The following is an 18,266-nucleotide window of genomic DNA, read 5'->3' on the forward strand; positions in this document are numbered from 1 at the left end:
CCGCACATTTTTCTGTCGTGCGATATGGGAGGCCCAGGGTAATGCAGGGCTCTGCAACCAGGACCAACTCTGTGCACAAATGACTGTACACCAGTTAAGTGATCCAGTATGGGTGTGTTGTTTGGAGCAGATATCCCCCTGCTGCCCTCTATCACGTCTCTGTGTGGGGGAGATGACGAGGAGCCTGGCGGGCCCTTCACCGTGCACTGGCTCAACAACAAGGAGCTGCTTCTCACCCTGGCCATGGAGGTGTTCCTGCAGCAGCTCAGAGGCAGTGTGGAGCAGAACCACTCGGAAAACTCCCAGGAGGGTAGGTACTAGGTAGAGAGCAGGGGTGGATTCATTAGGACACAATGTTTTGCAACGGAAAATGCTTTGTAAAGAAAACAAGCTTTTTTTAATTGGACAAGTTCATGTTAGTACCTCAGAGTTTTGTCTGTTTTCTTAGGTTTGGTTCTTAGTGAATACACCAGGGGTAGGCAACCCTTGTCCCGGAGATCCTTACTAATTAGTGACCTTAATTCATCCATCAAATAAGGGTGGAACAAAAACCTGTAATCACCCGGACCTCCATGGAATGGAGGGAATTGACACGTGACCTAAATTATTTCATTCTCACACTTTACCAGATTGCACAACATGTCATAAAATAAAAAGTCATAGAGCAATATAATATACTTTTTTTAAAGAGGCAATCTGCAGTTGCTTCATCCGGAGTTAATGAAACGTACCCACTGTTTCTTGAACAATATAACATATTGTTTAACTGCCTCATGAGCTTAGTTCAACTGTCGTACCTCATCAGAACCCAATATAAAAGCTTGTTTTACTCCACTGTTTGTAAACAAAGTAAATGTAAAGAAACACTATATAGTCACAAAACATGGTTAAAACTGTAATTTTGTCATGGATGGTCAGCCCTTGCATCCGTAGCTCTATGAATTTGAGTGGTTACATTTCTCCAGCCCTATCCCTCAGCTGTTTAACGAAATGGTTGGGGAGATCGCTTTGTTTCACTTGCAGTCTTTGGATATGAGCTCTCCTGTCGGTCTGTCTCCCAGAGCTTGACTATGAGGAGGTAGAGGAGGCTTCTAGGCGAGCGGCAGAGGGAGGACCCGATGTGGCGTCCACCCAGCTGCCTGCTGCAGCGGTGGAGCACCAGGTAGAGGTGCTACTGGAGGACTGGAACAGAGGGGCAGACATGCTGTTCAGTATCCACCCCATGGATGGCTCTCTGCTGGTGTGGCATGTAGACTGGCTGGATGAATACCAGCCCGGCATGTTCCGGCAGGTCCAGGTATGTTATCTTCATCAGTAAAGCAACCTAACTGACATTTCTGTTGTTTTGCATCACAATACAGTGCCTTCGGCAAGTATTCAGACCCCTTGACTTTTTCCACATTATGTTACATTAGTCTTATTCTAAAATGGATTCAATTGTTTTTGTCCCTCTTCAATTCCCCATAATGACAAAGTAAAAACACTTTTTTCAAGATACCTTATTTACATAAGTATGCAGACCCTTTGCTATGAGACTTAAAATTGAGCTCAGATGTATCTTGTTTCCATTGATCATCCTTGATGTTTCTGCAAGTTGCAGTCCACCTGTGGTAACTTGAGTTGATTGGACATGATTTGGAAAGGCACATACACCTGTCTATATAAGGTCCCACAGTTGACAGTGCAAAAAGCAAGCCATGAGGTCAAGGAATTGTCCGAAGAGCTCCGAGACAGGATTGTGTCAAGGCACAGATCGGGGGAAAGGTACCAAAAAATGTCTGCAGCATAGAAGGTCCCCAAGAACACAAGTATTTATCTCAACGTCAACAGTGAAGAGGTGACTCCGGGACGCCCTGGGAGTTCCTCTTTCCAGTTTCTGTGTTCTTTTGCCCATCTTAATCTTTTGTTTTTATTGGCCAGTCTGAGAGATGGCTTTTTCCGTGCAACTCTGCCTAGAAGGCCGGCATCCCGGAGTCGCCTCTTTACTATTGATGTTGAGACTGGTGTTTTGCTGGTACTATTTAATGAAGCTGCCAGTTGAAGACTTGTGAGGCGTCTTTCTCAAACTAGACACTAATGTACTTGTCCTCTTGATCAGTTGTGCACTGGGGCCTCCCACTCCTCTTTCTATTCTGGTTAGAGCCAGTTTGCACTGTTCTGTGAAGGGAGTAGTACACAGCGTTGTACGAGATATTCAGTTTCTTGGCAATTTCTCGCGTGGAATAGCCTTCATTTCTCAGAACAAGAATAGACTGACGAGTTTCAGAAGAACGTTCCTTGTTTCTGGCCATTTTGAGTCTGTAATCGAACCCATAAGTGCTGATGCTCCAGATATTCAACTAGTCTAAAGAAGGCCAGTTGTATTGCTTCTTTAATAATATAATAATAATATATATGCCATTTAGCAGACGCTTTTATCCAAAGCGACTTACAGTCATGTGTGCATACATTCTACGTATGGGTGGTCCCGGGGATCGAACCCACTACCCTGGCGTTACAAGCGCCATGCTCTACCAACTGAGCTACAGAAGGACCACAGAACAACAGTTTTCAGATGTGCTAACATAATTGCAAAAGGGTTTTCTAATGATCAATTAGCCTTTTTAAATGATAAACTTGGATTAGCTAACACAACGTGCCATCTGAACACAGGAGTGATGGTTGCTGATAATGGGCCTCTGTACGCCTATGTAGATATTCCATTAAAAATCATCCGTTTCCAGCTACAATAGTCGTTTACAACATTAACAATGTCTACACTGTATTTCTGATCAATTTTATGTTATTTTGATGGACAAAGATTTTTGCTTTTCTTTCAAAAACAAGGACATTTCTAAGTGAACCCAAACTTTTGAACAGTGGTGTATGTAAACGTGATATTTCAGTTTTTTATTTGTAATAAATGATCTGTTTTTGATATAACATTATGGGGTATTTTGTTTTTAAGATTGGTGAGGGGAAAATCTATTTCATCAATTTTAGAATAAGGGTGTAACGTAACAAAAAGTAATGTGGAAAAAGTCAAGGAGTCTGAATACTTTCCGTAGGCACTGTATGTGATCGAACTGCATGTGATCTCTGATGGATTGACCTACCCTGTCATAAAAGTATCAGTAAAGTTGCATAACTGACATTTCTATGGTTTCTGCTTCACAATAGAACAACCTTTTCTGAGTCAATATCACTTATGCAGTCAAAAGCAAGCCGTGAATTACCGCTCAGAATTTATTTTATTTCTGTATTTCATTTTCAACAAATGTGCAAACATAAAAAATAAAAAAATGTTTTCACTTTGTCATATTGTGTGGAGATGGGTGAGAACAGATTGATTTAACCCATTTTGAATTCAGGTTGTAGGACAACGAAATGTGGAATAAGTCAAGGGGTATGACTACTTTCTGTAGGCACTGTGTTATGTGGTCTGACTGATTTCATTTTCGTTTCTTTTTTGTGTATTTTAATACGTGGAATATTAACATAAATCAACGTGCTACTAGTTGAAAACAACATTAGCTGTCTCCAAGAAACTAATCATTTTCACAGTTGCGTTGTACAGCTTACATTTTAATGGATTCTCACTGACGTTGTGTTAATTATATTATAATTAAGTCTGACATGATTTGAAATTGGAAATGCGTTTATCTGCAGTATAATGGTTGGGCCTCTTTTGATCCGTCAGTCAACGATGCTGATGGAATCTCAATGACATTTATTAGGGCTGGCTGCCTTCATTTGATAAAAATGTCAGAAAGCGTAATGCATAATAATATGCTAATTATCTTTGGTGAAGAAGTGAAGCAGCACCAACTGACCAATCATGTCTCCATTGTCCCGTGACAGGTGTCCTTTGTGTCCCGAATTCCTGTGGCCTTCCCCACGGGCGACGCCAACTCCCTGAGCCGCAGCGTGGTCATGTACGCCTGTAACAAGAACGTGGACCTAGCCATCCAACATGGCCGCCAGCGGCCTGCCGGCCTGCCACATTCCTCGTCGGTGCTGATTCCCTACGGCCAGAGCAAGGCGACCTCCTACTCCAGCAGCCTCCGCCTCAGCATCTTCACCCCCAACGTGCTCATGATCTCCACGCACTCCGATGGCTCCCTCAACCAGTGGGCGGTCAGCTTCGCAGAGGAGTCGGCCTTCTCCACTGTGCTCAGCGTGTCCCACAAGTCACGCTACTGCGGCCACCGCTTCCACCTCAACGACCTGGCCTGCCACTCCCTGCTGCCCCTGTTGCTCACCACCTCACACCACAATGCTCTGCGCACCCCCGACGTGGACAGTGTCCCCGCCCCCTCGACCACCCTTTCTCAACCCTTTGGGGGCGGGCCCAGCCGGGTGTCCCTGGGCGCTGTGTCGCAGGACCCCAACGCCATCTACAGCGAGCTCATTCTGTGGAGGGTGGATCCGGTGGGACCTCTGTCCTTCTCTGGAGGGGTGTCTGAGCTGGCCAGGATCAACTCTCTCCACTCCTCCGCCTTCTCCAATGTAGCCTGGCTGCCCACACTTATCCCCAGCAACTGCCTTGGTAATGATGGAGACCGTCAGTGGGATTTACCTTTGAAAACTCTGGTAGCTACAATATCTGTCAGCAGATGGCTTGTTGCAATAGTTTTCTTCTCTACTGCAGGTGTCTACTGCAACTCTCCCAGTGCCTGCTTCGTGGCCAGTGACGGTCACTCGCTGAGGCTTTATCAGGCTGTTATTGAAGCCAAGAAACTACTCAGTGAGCTCTCCAACCCAGATATTTCAGTAAGTCGACCACCAGCACAATGTCTTTTTTTGATGTCTCAGATCAACATAATTTTTATTTACCCTCACTATTCTCGATATCTAAACATTTACAAATATATATTTTTTTTTTTACTTTGTCTCAGAAATATGTCGGGAAAGTTTTTAACATCATCAGCCAGCAATCGACTGCTAAACCAGGTTGTATCATCGAGCTAGATGCCATTACTGACTTCGTAAGTATACGTTTATGGGAGAAGGAAATATGTTCTATTGAGTGCACACAGATTTTCACTGACCTTTTTCAGCACCATGATTGGGGTTTGCTAGGCATAGTAAGCTCAATCCAATATCGAATACATGACTGAATTCTATTTAACACATTGTTTAATGGCTTCTTGCCATCTTAATGAAAAGGTCAGGCATGCCGTAGGTGTTTTACACTGTAGCCTAGCCAGTAGGCCTGAAATCATGCGGAGCTACCACCAAGTCACAGCCTGGCCTTGGCATGAAATAGTTCACTTTTTGTGTGTGTATTATGATGATGATTATGCATGGTTAGATTCTATGTATTTATGTATGGAAGCATGAGCACACTCTTTAGTTGTTCAAGACACTTTTCCCCTCGGTGACAAAGTATATCCTGTCCTATTGTGTGTCCTGTCTAGCTCATTATGTAGAGCATGGTGCTCTACCAACTGAAAAAGTATAAAAATGTATGCACTCACTACTATAAGTCGATCTGGATAAGAGCGTCTTGCTAAATGACAAAAAATATAACTGGAAAATGTGTGTTCTGCAGCAGGGAAAGGAGACTCAGCTGCTGCATGTGTTTGAAGAGGATCTGATTCTGGGCAGTGAGCGGAGAGAAGCCACTCAGGAAGCTCCCCCTATAGAGACTGGTAGGATTAGGGGAGACACTCACTAATATAACCTTCACTTTACTCTCCAGGCCATCTCATTCAGTGTGATGTACGTGTCCTTGTGTTTGTTTTGTATTTGCTCCTGCAGCCTCCAGCCAGCCAGGCTTCTCCGCCCGCTTCTTCCTGGTGGTGGTAGAGTTTACCCAGACTGGCAGGTCTTTCCTGCATATGTGGCACCTGCAACTGGCAGCTGGCCAAATCACTATGGGTGTGTGACCTCAAGGATCCATTTCTATGTTACAGCATTGTTGGGCATTTTGTGCCAGCCAGCCAGCTTTAACCTGGCTCTAAAAAAACATTTGTTTTCATGTGTCTTTACAGACGAGACCGGCGCTCCGCCTGAAAAGGAGAATATGACCTCGTCGCCAATGAACAGCTCCTTTAGCTTTGAGACGTTCAGCTCCCCCTCGGCCCAGAAGAACAAGCCTTGCACGTCCAACCTGCAGAGTGCCAGTCGCCTCACCCTGGCCACTCACAGGTTGTACAGCCAGGAGCTAGCTCTTCCAGATGGTGTTGAGGTGATCAGTGTCACGCCCTCAGCAGGTGAGAGGGAACTGAACCACAGTCACACTGCCCTCCTCTCCTGTATAATGGGACAATCCTGTTTGTTCTTCCACAGGAATGTAATCAACTCACAAAGTTGGCTAATTCTATAGAATGGAACCAGTTCAACTGAAATTGGATAAGAGATCATTAACAGCCCTTTGTTTGGAAAGGTTTTGGGGGGTGGATGCATCTTTGTTACTTTGCTGGCATCAAACTGTTATATTTCAGCATAGATATAGCTTAAGTCAATTGTATTGAGTTTGTGTCTTTAAAAAAACTTAAACTTAAAAAAAATAAAAAAAATAAATCTTATTGACAATGACGGCCTTGGAACAGTGCCTCGTTCAGGGGCAGAAGACAGATTTTTACCTTGTCAGCTCGGGGATTCGATCCACCATCCTTTCGGTTACTGGCCCAACGCTCTAACCACTAGGCTACCTGCCGCCGCAAGTGTACAAGCCTACCCAGGAAGTATGGCTAAACTAACTAACCAATGATTGTTCTTGTTCCAGGTCATCTGAGCGCGTCCTCCCTGCAGCCAGCAGGTGGCGCTCCCTATCTCCTGGCCACTTCCTGTTCAGACGGGAAGGTGAGGTTCTGGAGGTGCAGGGTGGCTGCAGTGGAGCCAGACACCAAGGAGCTGACGTACACCTGGGAGGAATGGCCTCTATTGGTGGAGGAGGGGCTGGGCAACAGCAGTGCCGTGACCGTGTCAGGCAGACCAGTCACGGTCAGCTGTTGTCACACCAGCCGCATTGCAGTGGCCTACCGACACAACCCTAGCCCTCACCTGAGCCCTAACCCTCAGCAGGGTGTCAGGGAACCACTGGTCCATGTAGGGTTATTCCAGTGTGAGTCCACAGGTGGCTCCCACTGGGTGCTAGAGCAGACCCTCGTCCTGGATGCCTCCACTCGCACTGGTAACAACAACAATAACATGGAGAGTGGCGTCAAGGACCTGAATGTGGAGAATAATAACCTGGACATCTATCTGCCCAATGACGACTGCCTGGGGACCTCTGGTAAGAGTCTGGTCCACCTGGACTGGGTCTCCAGGGAGGACGGCTCCCACATTCTTACTGTGGGGATTGGTTCCAAACTCTACATGTATGGCCTGCTCTCTGGCAAACCTCCTGAACTGGGCCTGTCTGAGGGCCCCAGGGAGCAGAGCTCTTCCCGCCTGGTCCTCCTGCGCTCCGTGGACCTGGTCTCCTCCGTGGAAGGCTCCCTGCCCATCCCCGTCTCCCTGTCCTGGGTGAGAGACGGCATCCTGGTGGTGGGCATGGACTGTGAGATGCACGTGTACTCCCAGTGGCAGCCCCCGGCCCTGGCAAAGTCCACGGCCTTGAACACCACCACCACAGACATGGGCAGCGTGTCATCTCTCCTGGCTGCAATGAAACAGAGCCATGAGGAGGGCCTGAACCCCGTTCCTCCCAAGAAGAGCTTGACCAGGTCCATGACCAGCCTGGCCCAGAAGCTGAGTGGGAAGAGGACAGTGTACGACCTGCCTGCGGAGATGGAGGACTATGGGCTGTTTGAGGCGGCACACCACCTGTTCCCCACCCTACCCCAGTACCACCCGGTACAGCTGCTGGAGCTCATGGACCTGGGGAAGGTCCGGCGGGCTAAGGCCATCCTCTCCCACCTCGTCAAATGCATTGCCGGGGAGATTGTGGCCCTCAAAGACAACGGCACCAACCAAGACAAGCGTCTCCGCTCGCGCACCATCAGCGCCGGCGGCAGCACCTCCAGAGACCCCAAGCTCTTCAGCAAGGGCGAGAGCTCGGACTACACAGAGATCGACTCCATCCCTCCCCTGCCCCTGTATGCGCTGCTGGCGGCCGACGAGGACTGCTCCCCCAAGCCCAAGGATAAGGTGACCAGCTTGAGTGGAGACAGTGGCCACGGGTCCAGTCAGACGGACGCCTACGATGAGCTCTTCCAGAGCAGCGGGGTGGGTGTGGACGACCTGGAGCATATGGACAGCGACCAGGAGGACGGCTGTGCTAAGGTCATAGACCTGTCTCAATATAGCCCCACCTTCTTTGGGCCAGAGCACGCCCAGGTTCTGTCCAGCCACCTGCTTCACTCCAGCCTGCCGGGCCTGACCCGCATGGAGCAGATGTCCCTCATGGCCCTGGCTGACACCATCGCCACCACAAGCACTGACATCCGGGAGAGCCAGAGCAGGGGTAAAGGTACTGTATCTCATTTAACCCAACACAAACTGTCCTTTTTATAGTCCTTCTCCTTACAAAATGTTGTTCAATGGACTACTATGAACAAAGGGGGTGTATTTGTTTTATTCTAGTAGAAGGCCTGTGAGGAGGAGTACTGCAGATGGTCATGTTCTTTCCATTGACTAGGTGGAGAGACTTTGGATGAGTGCGGTCTGAAGTTCCTGTTGGCTGTGAGGCTCCATACGTTCCTGCTGACCACCCTGCCTCCTGCCCATCGCGCTCAGCTGCTTCGCCAAGGTAGGCAGGGCTGAACTCAACACAACTGAGCACAGCAGCCCACTGAGGTTCAGATGGCTAGAACATGATTCTTGTTGCAACACTAGACTTGTGGGCTTAATTCCTGCATGGCTGACCTATGCTGATGAGCCTATTTATTTTTGTAAAAAATACGTAAATTAAATCAATGTGGGTAAATTAACATATCATTACATAGTCAAACAACTCTAGTTCCTCCAGCCTGGTGCTGTGTAGACTAGTGTGACGTTTGATTGTCTTGACAACCTGTGTTTGGTCCTCCAGGTCTGTCCACCTGTCACTACGCCTGGGCCTTCCACTCGGAGGCTGAGGACGAGCTGCTCCACATGTTACCTGCCTTGCAGAAAGGAGACCCCACCTGGCCCGAGCTCCGCGCCATGGGCTTGGGCTGGTGGCTCAGGAGCACCAATAAACTCCGGAGGTGTATAGAAAAAGTGAGCCCATGTGTCCCATATACCTATTGCCATCATTTTTCCTCCCTTTAAATAAATATATACATGCATGCATACATACAATGCATTCGGCAAGTATTCAGACCCCTTGACTTTTTCCACATTTTGTTATGTTACAACCTTAATCTAAAATTGATTTAAAAAAAAGAATAATACATCAATCTACACACAATACCCCATAAAGCGAAACATTTTTTTTTAAATGTTTGCGTATTTATAAAAAATGTCAAACTGAAATATGACATTTCCATCAATACTCAGACCCTTTGCTATGAGACTCAAAATCCACCTGTGGTAAATTAAATTGATTTGGACATGATTTGGAAAGGCACACACCTGTTTATATAAGGTCCCACAGTTGATAATGCATGTCGGAGCAAAAACCAAGCCGTGAGGTCGAAGGAATTGTCCGTAGAGCTCCGAGACAGGATTGTGTCAAGGCACAGATCTGGGTAAGGGTACCAACATTTCTACAGCATTGAAGGTCCCCCGAGAACACAGTGGCCTCCATCATTCTTAAATGGAAGAAGTTTGGAACCGCCAGGACTCTTATTAGAGCTGGCCATCCGGCCAAACTGAGCAATCGGGGGAGAAAGGCCTTGGTCAGGGAGTTGACCAACAACCCAATGGTCACACTGACACAGCTCCAGAGTCACTCTGTGAATATGGGATAACCTTCCAGAAGGACAACCATCTCTGCAGCACTTCACCAATCAGGCCTTTATGGTAGAGTGGCCAGACGGAAGCCACTCTTCAGTAAAAGGCACATGACAGCCTGCTTAGAGTTTGTCAAAAGGCATCTAAAGGACTCTCGGACCATGAGAAGCAAGATTCTCTGGTCTGATGAAACAAAGATTTTGCCTGAATGCCAAGCGTCATTGAGACTGGTGTTTTGTTGGTACTATTTAATGAAGCTGCCAGTTGAGGACTTCTGAGGGGTCTGTTTCTCAAACTAGACACACTAATGTAATTGTCCTCTTGCTCAGTTGTGCACCGGGGCCTCCCACTCCTCTTTCTATTCTGGTTAGAGCCCGTTTGCACTGTTCTGTGAAGGGAGTAGTACACAGCGTTGTACGAGATCTTCAGTTTCTTGGCAATTTCTCGCATGGAATAGCCTTCATTTCTCAGAACAAGAATAGACTGACGAGTTTCAGAACGTTCCTTGTTTCTGGCCATTTTGAGCCTGTAATTGAACCCACAAATGCTGATGCTCCAGATATTCAACTTGTCTAAAGAAGGCCAGTTTTAATTGCTTCTTTTATCAGGACAACAGTTTCCAGCTGTGCTAACATAATAGCAAAAGGGTTTTCTAATGATCAATTAGCCTTTTAAAATTATTAACTTGGATTAACTAACACAACGTGCCATTGGAACACAGGAGTGATGGTTTACAACATTAACAATGTCTACACTGTATTTCTGATCAATTCAATGTTATTTTAATGGACAAAAAATGTGCTTGTCTTTAAAAAAATAAAGACATTTCTAAGTGACCCTTAACTTTTGAACGTGTGTAGATAGATAGATAGATAGATAGATAGTTAAGAGTTATTGGTTGCCTTTGAAATACAAAAGGAGAACAGAGTCAGATTTTGCTGCAACACAGAATTCAGTAATATAAATCCGAGAATGTGGAATGACCTATATACAAATGTGTTTTTCTACCTCCGTTATTCATCAGGTCGCAAAAGCGTCTTTTCAAAGGCAGAACGATCCTCTGGACGCCGCCATCTTCTATCTCGCTATGAAAAAGAAAGCGGTGGTCTGGGGACTGTACAGGTAACGTCTTTGAGAAGTTCTTGAATGTAATTTCCCATATCCCCTGAAAAGATTGAAACAATTATTTCACATTACAGATAGTCTAATGCCAACGTGTGTTGTTCCATCAAGGTCTCAGAAGAATGCTAAAATGACTACGTTCTTCAGCAACAACTTCAGTGAGGAAAGGTGGAGGAGGGCTGCCTTGAAGAACGCCTTCTCGCTGCTGGGGAAGCAGCGCTTCCAGCACTCTGCAGCCTTCTTTCTTTTGGCAGGCTCCCTCAAGGACGCTGTGGAGGTAAAAAAAGAAAAATGTCCTAATTTCGCTGTCAGCAGCTACAGTAGATATGAGGTCCACCTTTTCCAAAGATTTTCAGGAGAGAGGTATCTCTCTCTTTAAAAAATATATATAACTAAATACAAAGTTGTATCTTTGAGCATTTATACAATTTACATCTGGCCATGCAAAGGGTAGAGGTGACCTTATTTGATATTCCTGTGAGGTATTTTTCTGTGTTGCTACTGCAAATGCTTTCAACACTGTTGGATGAGGTATGGCCTGCCTTGTACAGGTTTGCCTGGAGAAGATGCAGGACCTGCAGCTGGCCCTAGTGATCTCCCGGCTCTATGAGTCCGAGTTTGAGACGTCCTCCACCTACAAACGCATCCTGCAGAGGCACGTGCTGGGCCAAGACCGCCAGCTCCCCGCCCACCAGGACCCCTTCCTGCGTAGCACGGCTTACTGGGTGCTGGAGGACTACAGCCGGGCCCTGGATACTCTGTTGGAGCAGCCTGCTGCCCCAAACCTAGCGTCCTCTACTCAGGCTGGCCACACAACTCAACCAGGTAGTAGTAAGAGAACGATGCTTTTTCCCTTCTTAGATTTGACGTTTGATTATTTTAAGATAAATTGATGATGTGAATGCCTGGGGAAATGACAGAGCTGTGATTTGCAGGTACCTCGTCCACGTCCCTCTGTAGCCCGGAGGTCTTCAACTTCTACACCTACCTCCGCACACATCCCTTACTGCTGCGCCGCCATTTTGGCTCGTCTGAGAAGACCAGGGTGGGTCTGACAGCGGAGGGTCGCATGGCAAACTCAATCAGCCTGGTGGAGAGGAGGCTGTTCTTCACCGCAGCCTACGCTCACCTGCAGGCCGGCTGCCCCATGCTGGCCCTGGAGGTCCTCTCCAAAATGCCCAAAGTCGTCAAAAGATCCAAGCTCCCCCAGGACGATACCACCAACCCCGACCTGAGCGAGACGAAAAAGGAACAGGCGTCAGATTTGGACTGGTCTCAGCCCGCGTTGAACGGCTTCGAGTCTGTGTCAGACAGCTTGTCCAATAGCCAATCAGACTCTGTGCTGAGTTTTGACTGGGGCCAGCCCTCTGTGTCGGTTCAGGATGAAGCCCTGGAGTTGAAATGGGACAGCGACAAGGAGGAGGAAGAGGACGACGACGACGAACCACAGGGCTTGGCCATGAAGAGTGCCGACAACACCAGTAGCGTCTTTCAAGATGCCATCTCTCCATTCACGGAGACGCTGCTGGACGAGGGTGACTTCCTCATGCCCTCTGAGGACATCCTGGCCGCTCAACTCAAATTCAGCGCCTGCCTAAAGATCCTGACCACGGAGCTGCGGACTCTGTCCACGGGTTACGAGCTGGACGGGGGGAAGCTCCGCTACCAGCTGTGCCAGTGGCTGGAGAGGGAGGTGGTGGCCCTGCAGAGGTGCTGCAGCTACAAGCCCTGCCTGCCAGAGCTGGCCCTGGGAATGGCAGGGCCGGGTGGAGAGGAGGAGGCCCAGGCCCACCCTGGTGAGGCTCAGCGCACCCGCAGACACTGGCTCCAGAGCAACCAGCCTCTCCTGCGCATGTTCCTCAGCTACTGCAGCTTGCACGGCTCCCACGGAGGAGGCCTGGCCTCGGTGCGCATGGAACTCATCCTGCTGCTTCAGGAGTCCCAACAGGTACAGCACACACCAACGCACACGCTGTATGTTGTCAATCTTATTCAAATGAGTAACAAATGGATACAATAGCCATATATAATGTGTACAAAACATTAGGAACATTAGCACCCCCTTTTGCCTTCAGAACAGCCTCAATTGGTCGGGGAATGGACTCTACAAGGTGTTCCACGGGGATGCTGGCCCATGTTGACTTCAATGGTTCCCACAGTTGTGTTAAGTTGGCTGGATGTCCTTTGGGTGGTGGACCATTCTTGATAAACACGGGAAACTGTTAAGCGTGAAACACCCAGCAGCGTTGCAGTTTTTGACTCAAACCAGTATGCCTAGGAATCTACTACCATACCCTATAGAAACGTAAATATTTCTTCTTGCCCACCCTCTGAATGGCACACATACACAATCCATGTCTCAAGGCGTAAAAATCCTTCTTTAGCCCGTCTCCTCCCTTTCATCTACACTGATTTGAAGTGGATCTAACAAGTGACATCGTTAAGGATCATAGCTATATTGGCCATATCACAAACCCCCGAGTTGACTTAATGCTATATATAAACTGGTAACCAACGTAATTACATTTTGCCATACCTGTGGTATACTGTGTGATATACCACGGCTTTCAGCCAATCAGCATGCAGGGCTCCAACCACCCAGTTTTATAATTATACTGAAATATAGAAATATAATATATAATATATGCCATTTAGCGGACGCTTTTATCCAAAGCGACTTACAGTCAGTCATGTGTGCATACATTCTACGTATGGGTGGTCCCGGGAATCGAACCCACTACCCTGGCGTTACAAGCGCCATGCTCTACCAACTGAGCTACAGAAGGATAAATGCAGCATGCAACAATTTCACATATTTTACTGAGTTACAGTACATATAAGGAAATCAGTCAATTGAAATCAATTAATCCATGGATTTCACATGACTGGGATTACAGATATGCATCTGTTGGTCACAGATACCTTAAAAATAGAAGGTAGGGGCGTGGATCAGAAAACCAGTCAGTATCTGGTGTGACCACCATTTGCATCATGCAGGGTGACACATCTCTTTCGCATAGTTTCTCAGGTTGTTGATTGTGGCCTGTGGAATGTTGTCCCACTCCTCTTCAATGGCTGTGCAAAGTTGCTGGATATTGGCGGGAACTGGAACACTCAATCCAGACGATCCCAAATATGCCCAATTGCTAACATGTCTGGTTAGTATGCAGGCCATGGAAGAACTGGGACATTTTCTGCTTCCAGGAATTATGTACAGTTCCTTGCAATATGGGGCTGTGCATTATCATGCTGAAACATGAGGTGATGGCGGTGGATGAATGGCACGACTATGAAAATGTCCCCGTTCGTCCATGGCCTACATACTAACCAGACATGTTAGCAATTGGGCATGTTTGGGATGCTCTGGATTGATGTGTACGACAGAGTATTCCAGTTCAGGATCTTGTCACAGTATCTCTTTGCATTAAAATTGCCATCAATAAAATGCATTTGTGTTCATTGTCCGTAGCTTATGCCTGCCCATACCATAACCCCATCGCGACCATGGGGCACTCTGTTCACATCAGCAAACCACTCACCCACACAACGCCATACACGTGGTCTGCGGTTGTGAGGCCAGTTGGACCTCCTGACAAATTATCTAAAACAACTTTGGAGGCGACTTATGGTAGAGAAATTAATATTAAATTCTTTGGCAACAGCTCTGGTGGATATTCTTGCAGTCAGCATGCCAATTGCACGCTCCCTCAAGACATCTGTGGCATTGTGTTGTGTGACAAAACTGTACATTTTAGAGTGGCATTTTAATGTCACCAGCACAAGGTGCACCTATGTAATGATCATGCTGTTTAATCAGATTATTGATATACCACACCTGTCAGGTGTATGGATTAACTTGGCAAACGAGAAATGCTCACTAACAGGGATGTAAACACAAAATCTGAGAGAAATTAGCTTGTTGTGCGTATTAAACATTTCTGTGATACTTTATTTCATCTAACAAAACATGGGACCAACACTTTACACACTGCGTTTATATATATTTTTGTTCAGTGCAGCATTAAAACTCTTCTAACAAAAAAGTATCTTTGTTGTAAACAAGACTAAGAAAAAGGCTCTTGCATTTCAGTACTTGACAGCAAGTTCTCTGAGGGATACGAAGGAATGGCAACACAAAAACTGAAGCAAAGAAAGCGGAGCTTGCCATTTTGTTTCAGCCTCGCGTTTGCCGGGCTGGGGTTTTGCTGATGGTTGGAATCCGTGACTTCTGTAGTAAGTGGCTGGCTGTCTGACAGACAAGACTGATTCCAATTCTCTTCTGACGTCTCGTCCTGCTTCTAGGGAGACGAGCATCGAGTCTCCAAACCAGGAACACACAAACACTGCTCTCCTCTGGAGTGTTAGGAACATCAGATGCTCTTGTCATACCACATGACAGTAACGCCTCTGTCTGAGATGACTTACTTTAAGTTTGACATCAAAGCATCTGATCTGATGAGTGAACTGCAGAATAGTAGCCAGGATGCAATTCTGTTGCATTTTCTTATTAGGGATGTAAAAATTTGCCGATACGCATCGTTTACTGGTTGAAATGTTTAAGATGCGAATGCATCGGTCCGCGGATCCCAAACTGAATCGGTAATGAAACCCAATCGGCTGTTCGTTAACGTGTGTTGTTCCTTATTTGTCCTGCCTTATTACGAAAATACCTCATGTTGTGACTGAGTTGATGCGTCCTCTCCTTCAGCCTATTGAACTTTTATACCCGTAACTGCGTTTGACATTGATCTAAAATTCAGATAACTGCGCACAGTGCAGGAGAAGCAGCTTCTCGCTCCAACGAGAAGTAGGCCGTCCCCCATCCCTGCTTCAATGTGTGTAGGCTATATCTGCCTCACACCTTCAGCATTCAGATGTTTGGAAAATGGCTTTTGCAATAATAAATCATAGACAATTACATTGGTTGTCCCTAAAGCCTATGTCATTGTTACCAAATTCGCTGTAGAAAATGGTATTTTACCAGCATGGCTGTGTAGTCTACCATCGTGGACACAACTCTCATCTTGCTGCTGATTGCACATTTAACTGATGATTGGGGCTTTTCGATTGCCAGGTTCACTATACAAAATATTTTTGGTAGTTCTGCTTCAAACAATCAGTGCATTTGGTCATTTTTAACTGAACAGGGTAAAGATGAAATGTCTTAACAAGGACAGCAATCATTTTTGCAAGATGCACTGGTCAGAACGGGAGAAGAGAGCGGCTCTCTCTAAAGTTCCAAATGGGGGTGAAATTCCCTGTTTTTGAGAAGGGTGAAATCCAAAGCTGCATTACATAAATTTACATAAATTGTCTATGTATGTCATAGCTCATTTCTAAAGATAAATATTGACATTACTAGCTCAAAACATTTTAAACTGTTATATGAGAAGTTACTTAGTTTAGTTGGTGATGATAATTTCAGATAAAAAGTGTGGGGGGGGGGGTAAAAAACAATGTTATAGTGGTAGATGCTCAGTCTGCCATATGGCTCAGCACACACACACAGTTAGCTCAGACAGATCCAGCTCAGTTGTTTATGTATTTTGTCTGTTAGTCTTGGAGCCACACTTCACGCCACGCTACTCTATGTCCACAGGATGACGGTGTCCAGTCAGCCGTCGCCCCCTACCTGCACCACGCCTCCATTCCTCTTCTGCTGGCCTGCACTGCCAGTGCCAAGACAGTTGTGGCCAACCCCATCGTCCATCTGACCAACCTCACCCACGACATCCTGCACACCATCAACGCACTGGACTCCCCGCCACACCCAGACGTCGTCAACAACGAGGTCAGACACACGTGCACCAGCCAAGGCTATCGTCATGCTGTGTGCTCCAAACAAAGAGCATGTTGAGAGATTAGAGTGGTACTTGTGTTGGTTGTGCTGGGTGGTTGTGGGGGGGTAATGTGCTGTGAATTTGACAGGGGCGGTAATGAGCTGTGAATTTGACAGGGGCGGTAATGTGCTGTGAATTTGACAGGGGTCATATCTTATCAGAAGTGTTTTAGTGGAGATATTGTGATAGATGGATATCACTGGTAATATAAGGTGAGTTGATGGTGCTGTTCTGCTGCTCTTAATGTGTCTCATACCTCCTGCTCTCCCAGATCTATGTGATGCACACACTGGCAGCCTCGCTGTCCGCCTGCATATACCAGTGTCTCTGCGACGGCCATAACCACAGGTTAGTCTGAATCCTAACACCTCCAACTTTGATCTGTGCTCCTGATCTCTGTACTAGAACGGCTCACAACCAACAGCATGCTGGGAAATGCACATTAGGCAACAGTTCAGACATTTCAACTGCACCATGCATCTGATTTTGAGAATCTGCCTGTCAGTGTATGTGTATGATAATGTTGGGATAATGATCATTAAAACCTTGTCCTGTTTTTTGATTCTCTAACAGCTGTACTACTACAAGGGGAAAAATGTATGACGTTAAAAAGTAGAGAAGGCTTTTTTCTTTGTCTCATCTAATAGTTGAATGACCTTAAAATAGGAATCACGTGACTGCGCCCGGCCCTCCGCCTGACCTTGGCATTTCAAAGCTCACAGATCTGTAAATGAGTAAGGACTTTGTTTTGAGCCGTGCCCAACAGTTCCCCCTCTCGTGTGGAGAATGAAGCGGTGCAGTCCGACTAAATTAGCTTTTTCTAATTCAACACTCCCCTTTTGTTATGCTAATGAAAACCCACGCCGCAGTCGTGCTAGAGGTTTGTCGAAACGTTGACTCTAAATTCAACTCATGGTAGGTGATTCCATCTGGCGACCATGTGAAAGGCTTCGAACGCTGGCTTTTCATGTTGCAGTTTCACGGTCCTTTTCAACCTGCCCTGTCCACTAAAGAAGCACTTTATGTTCTAATATTGCAGATTTAGCCTGTACACTTCCAGTAACTCAATTCTGTGTTATGTGACAGGAATCAGCTCTTTCATGCAAGCTTAATAGAGGACTTAGTAGATATACAATGCACTCTAATATACCCGTCAGTATACTGAAATAGAACCATCATGTTGAGAGAGCTATATATCCCCCTTGTGAGAGATGGAACTCTGCCTCCCAACTCATTAAATATCTAGAGACGGCTCTTTGATGTCAGAATACACTTCTGCGCTTCATCTATAGATCTCCTGAATTCTTTATTGTAACCAGAGGGTGAGGAGCCACAGCAGTGTATTAGTGTTTTATGTGTTAAATGGGTCTGCTGTTTGGATTCAGAGAAGTTAAAACATTTACAGTCCGCTCCATATAGGCCTATGTACACGTCACCGTTTCCCCTGGTTGATAATCCCTTGTTTAATGGAACGTCCCCTTCCTTCTTGCTAAATGA

The 18,266-nt window shown here is 46.4% G+C and overlaps 1 protein-coding gene across 7 annotated transcripts in view; it reads left to right on the top strand.

The window, feature by feature from the left end:
• LOC118370862 (dmX-like protein 1) overlaps positions 1-18,266 on the top strand; it is a 52,810-nt gene that overhangs the window by 14,748 nt on the left and 19,796 nt on the right. For 6 of the 7 annotated variants that reach the window (XM_035756070.2, XM_035756066.2, XM_035756067.2 and 3 more), the window contains exons 11-27: positions 131-310; positions 1,062-1,297; positions 3,841-4,528; positions 4,631-4,752; positions 4,878-4,967; positions 5,534-5,633; positions 5,743-5,862; positions 5,976-6,197; positions 6,713-8,401; positions 8,570-8,680; positions 8,963-9,132; positions 10,832-10,929; positions 11,041-11,206; positions 11,481-11,757; positions 11,865-12,877; positions 16,529-16,720; positions 17,041-17,117. In XM_035756070.2, coding sequence (XP_035611963.1) covers positions 131-310; positions 1,062-1,297; positions 3,841-4,528; positions 4,631-4,752; positions 4,878-4,967; positions 5,534-5,633; positions 5,743-5,862; positions 5,976-6,197; positions 6,713-8,401; positions 8,570-8,680; positions 8,963-9,132; positions 10,832-10,929; positions 11,041-11,206; positions 11,481-11,757; positions 11,865-12,877; positions 16,529-16,720; positions 17,041-17,117 — 5,551 coding nt within the window. The remainder of the gene's footprint in view (positions 1-130; positions 311-1,061; positions 1,298-3,840; positions 4,529-4,630; positions 4,753-4,877; positions 4,968-5,533; positions 5,634-5,742; positions 5,863-5,975; positions 6,198-6,712; positions 8,402-8,569; positions 8,681-8,962; positions 9,133-10,831; positions 10,930-11,040; positions 11,207-11,480; positions 11,758-11,864; positions 12,878-16,528; positions 16,721-17,040; positions 17,118-18,266) is intronic. The other variant, XM_035756065.2, reaches the window with a different exon arrangement.

This window comes from Oncorhynchus keta, chromosome 14 (assembly GCF_023373465.1).
Source record: "Oncorhynchus keta strain PuntledgeMale-10-30-2019 chromosome 14, Oket_V2, whole genome shotgun sequence".
In the NCBI taxonomy this organism is placed as follows: domain Eukaryota; kingdom Metazoa; phylum Chordata; class Actinopteri; order Salmoniformes; family Salmonidae; genus Oncorhynchus; species Oncorhynchus keta.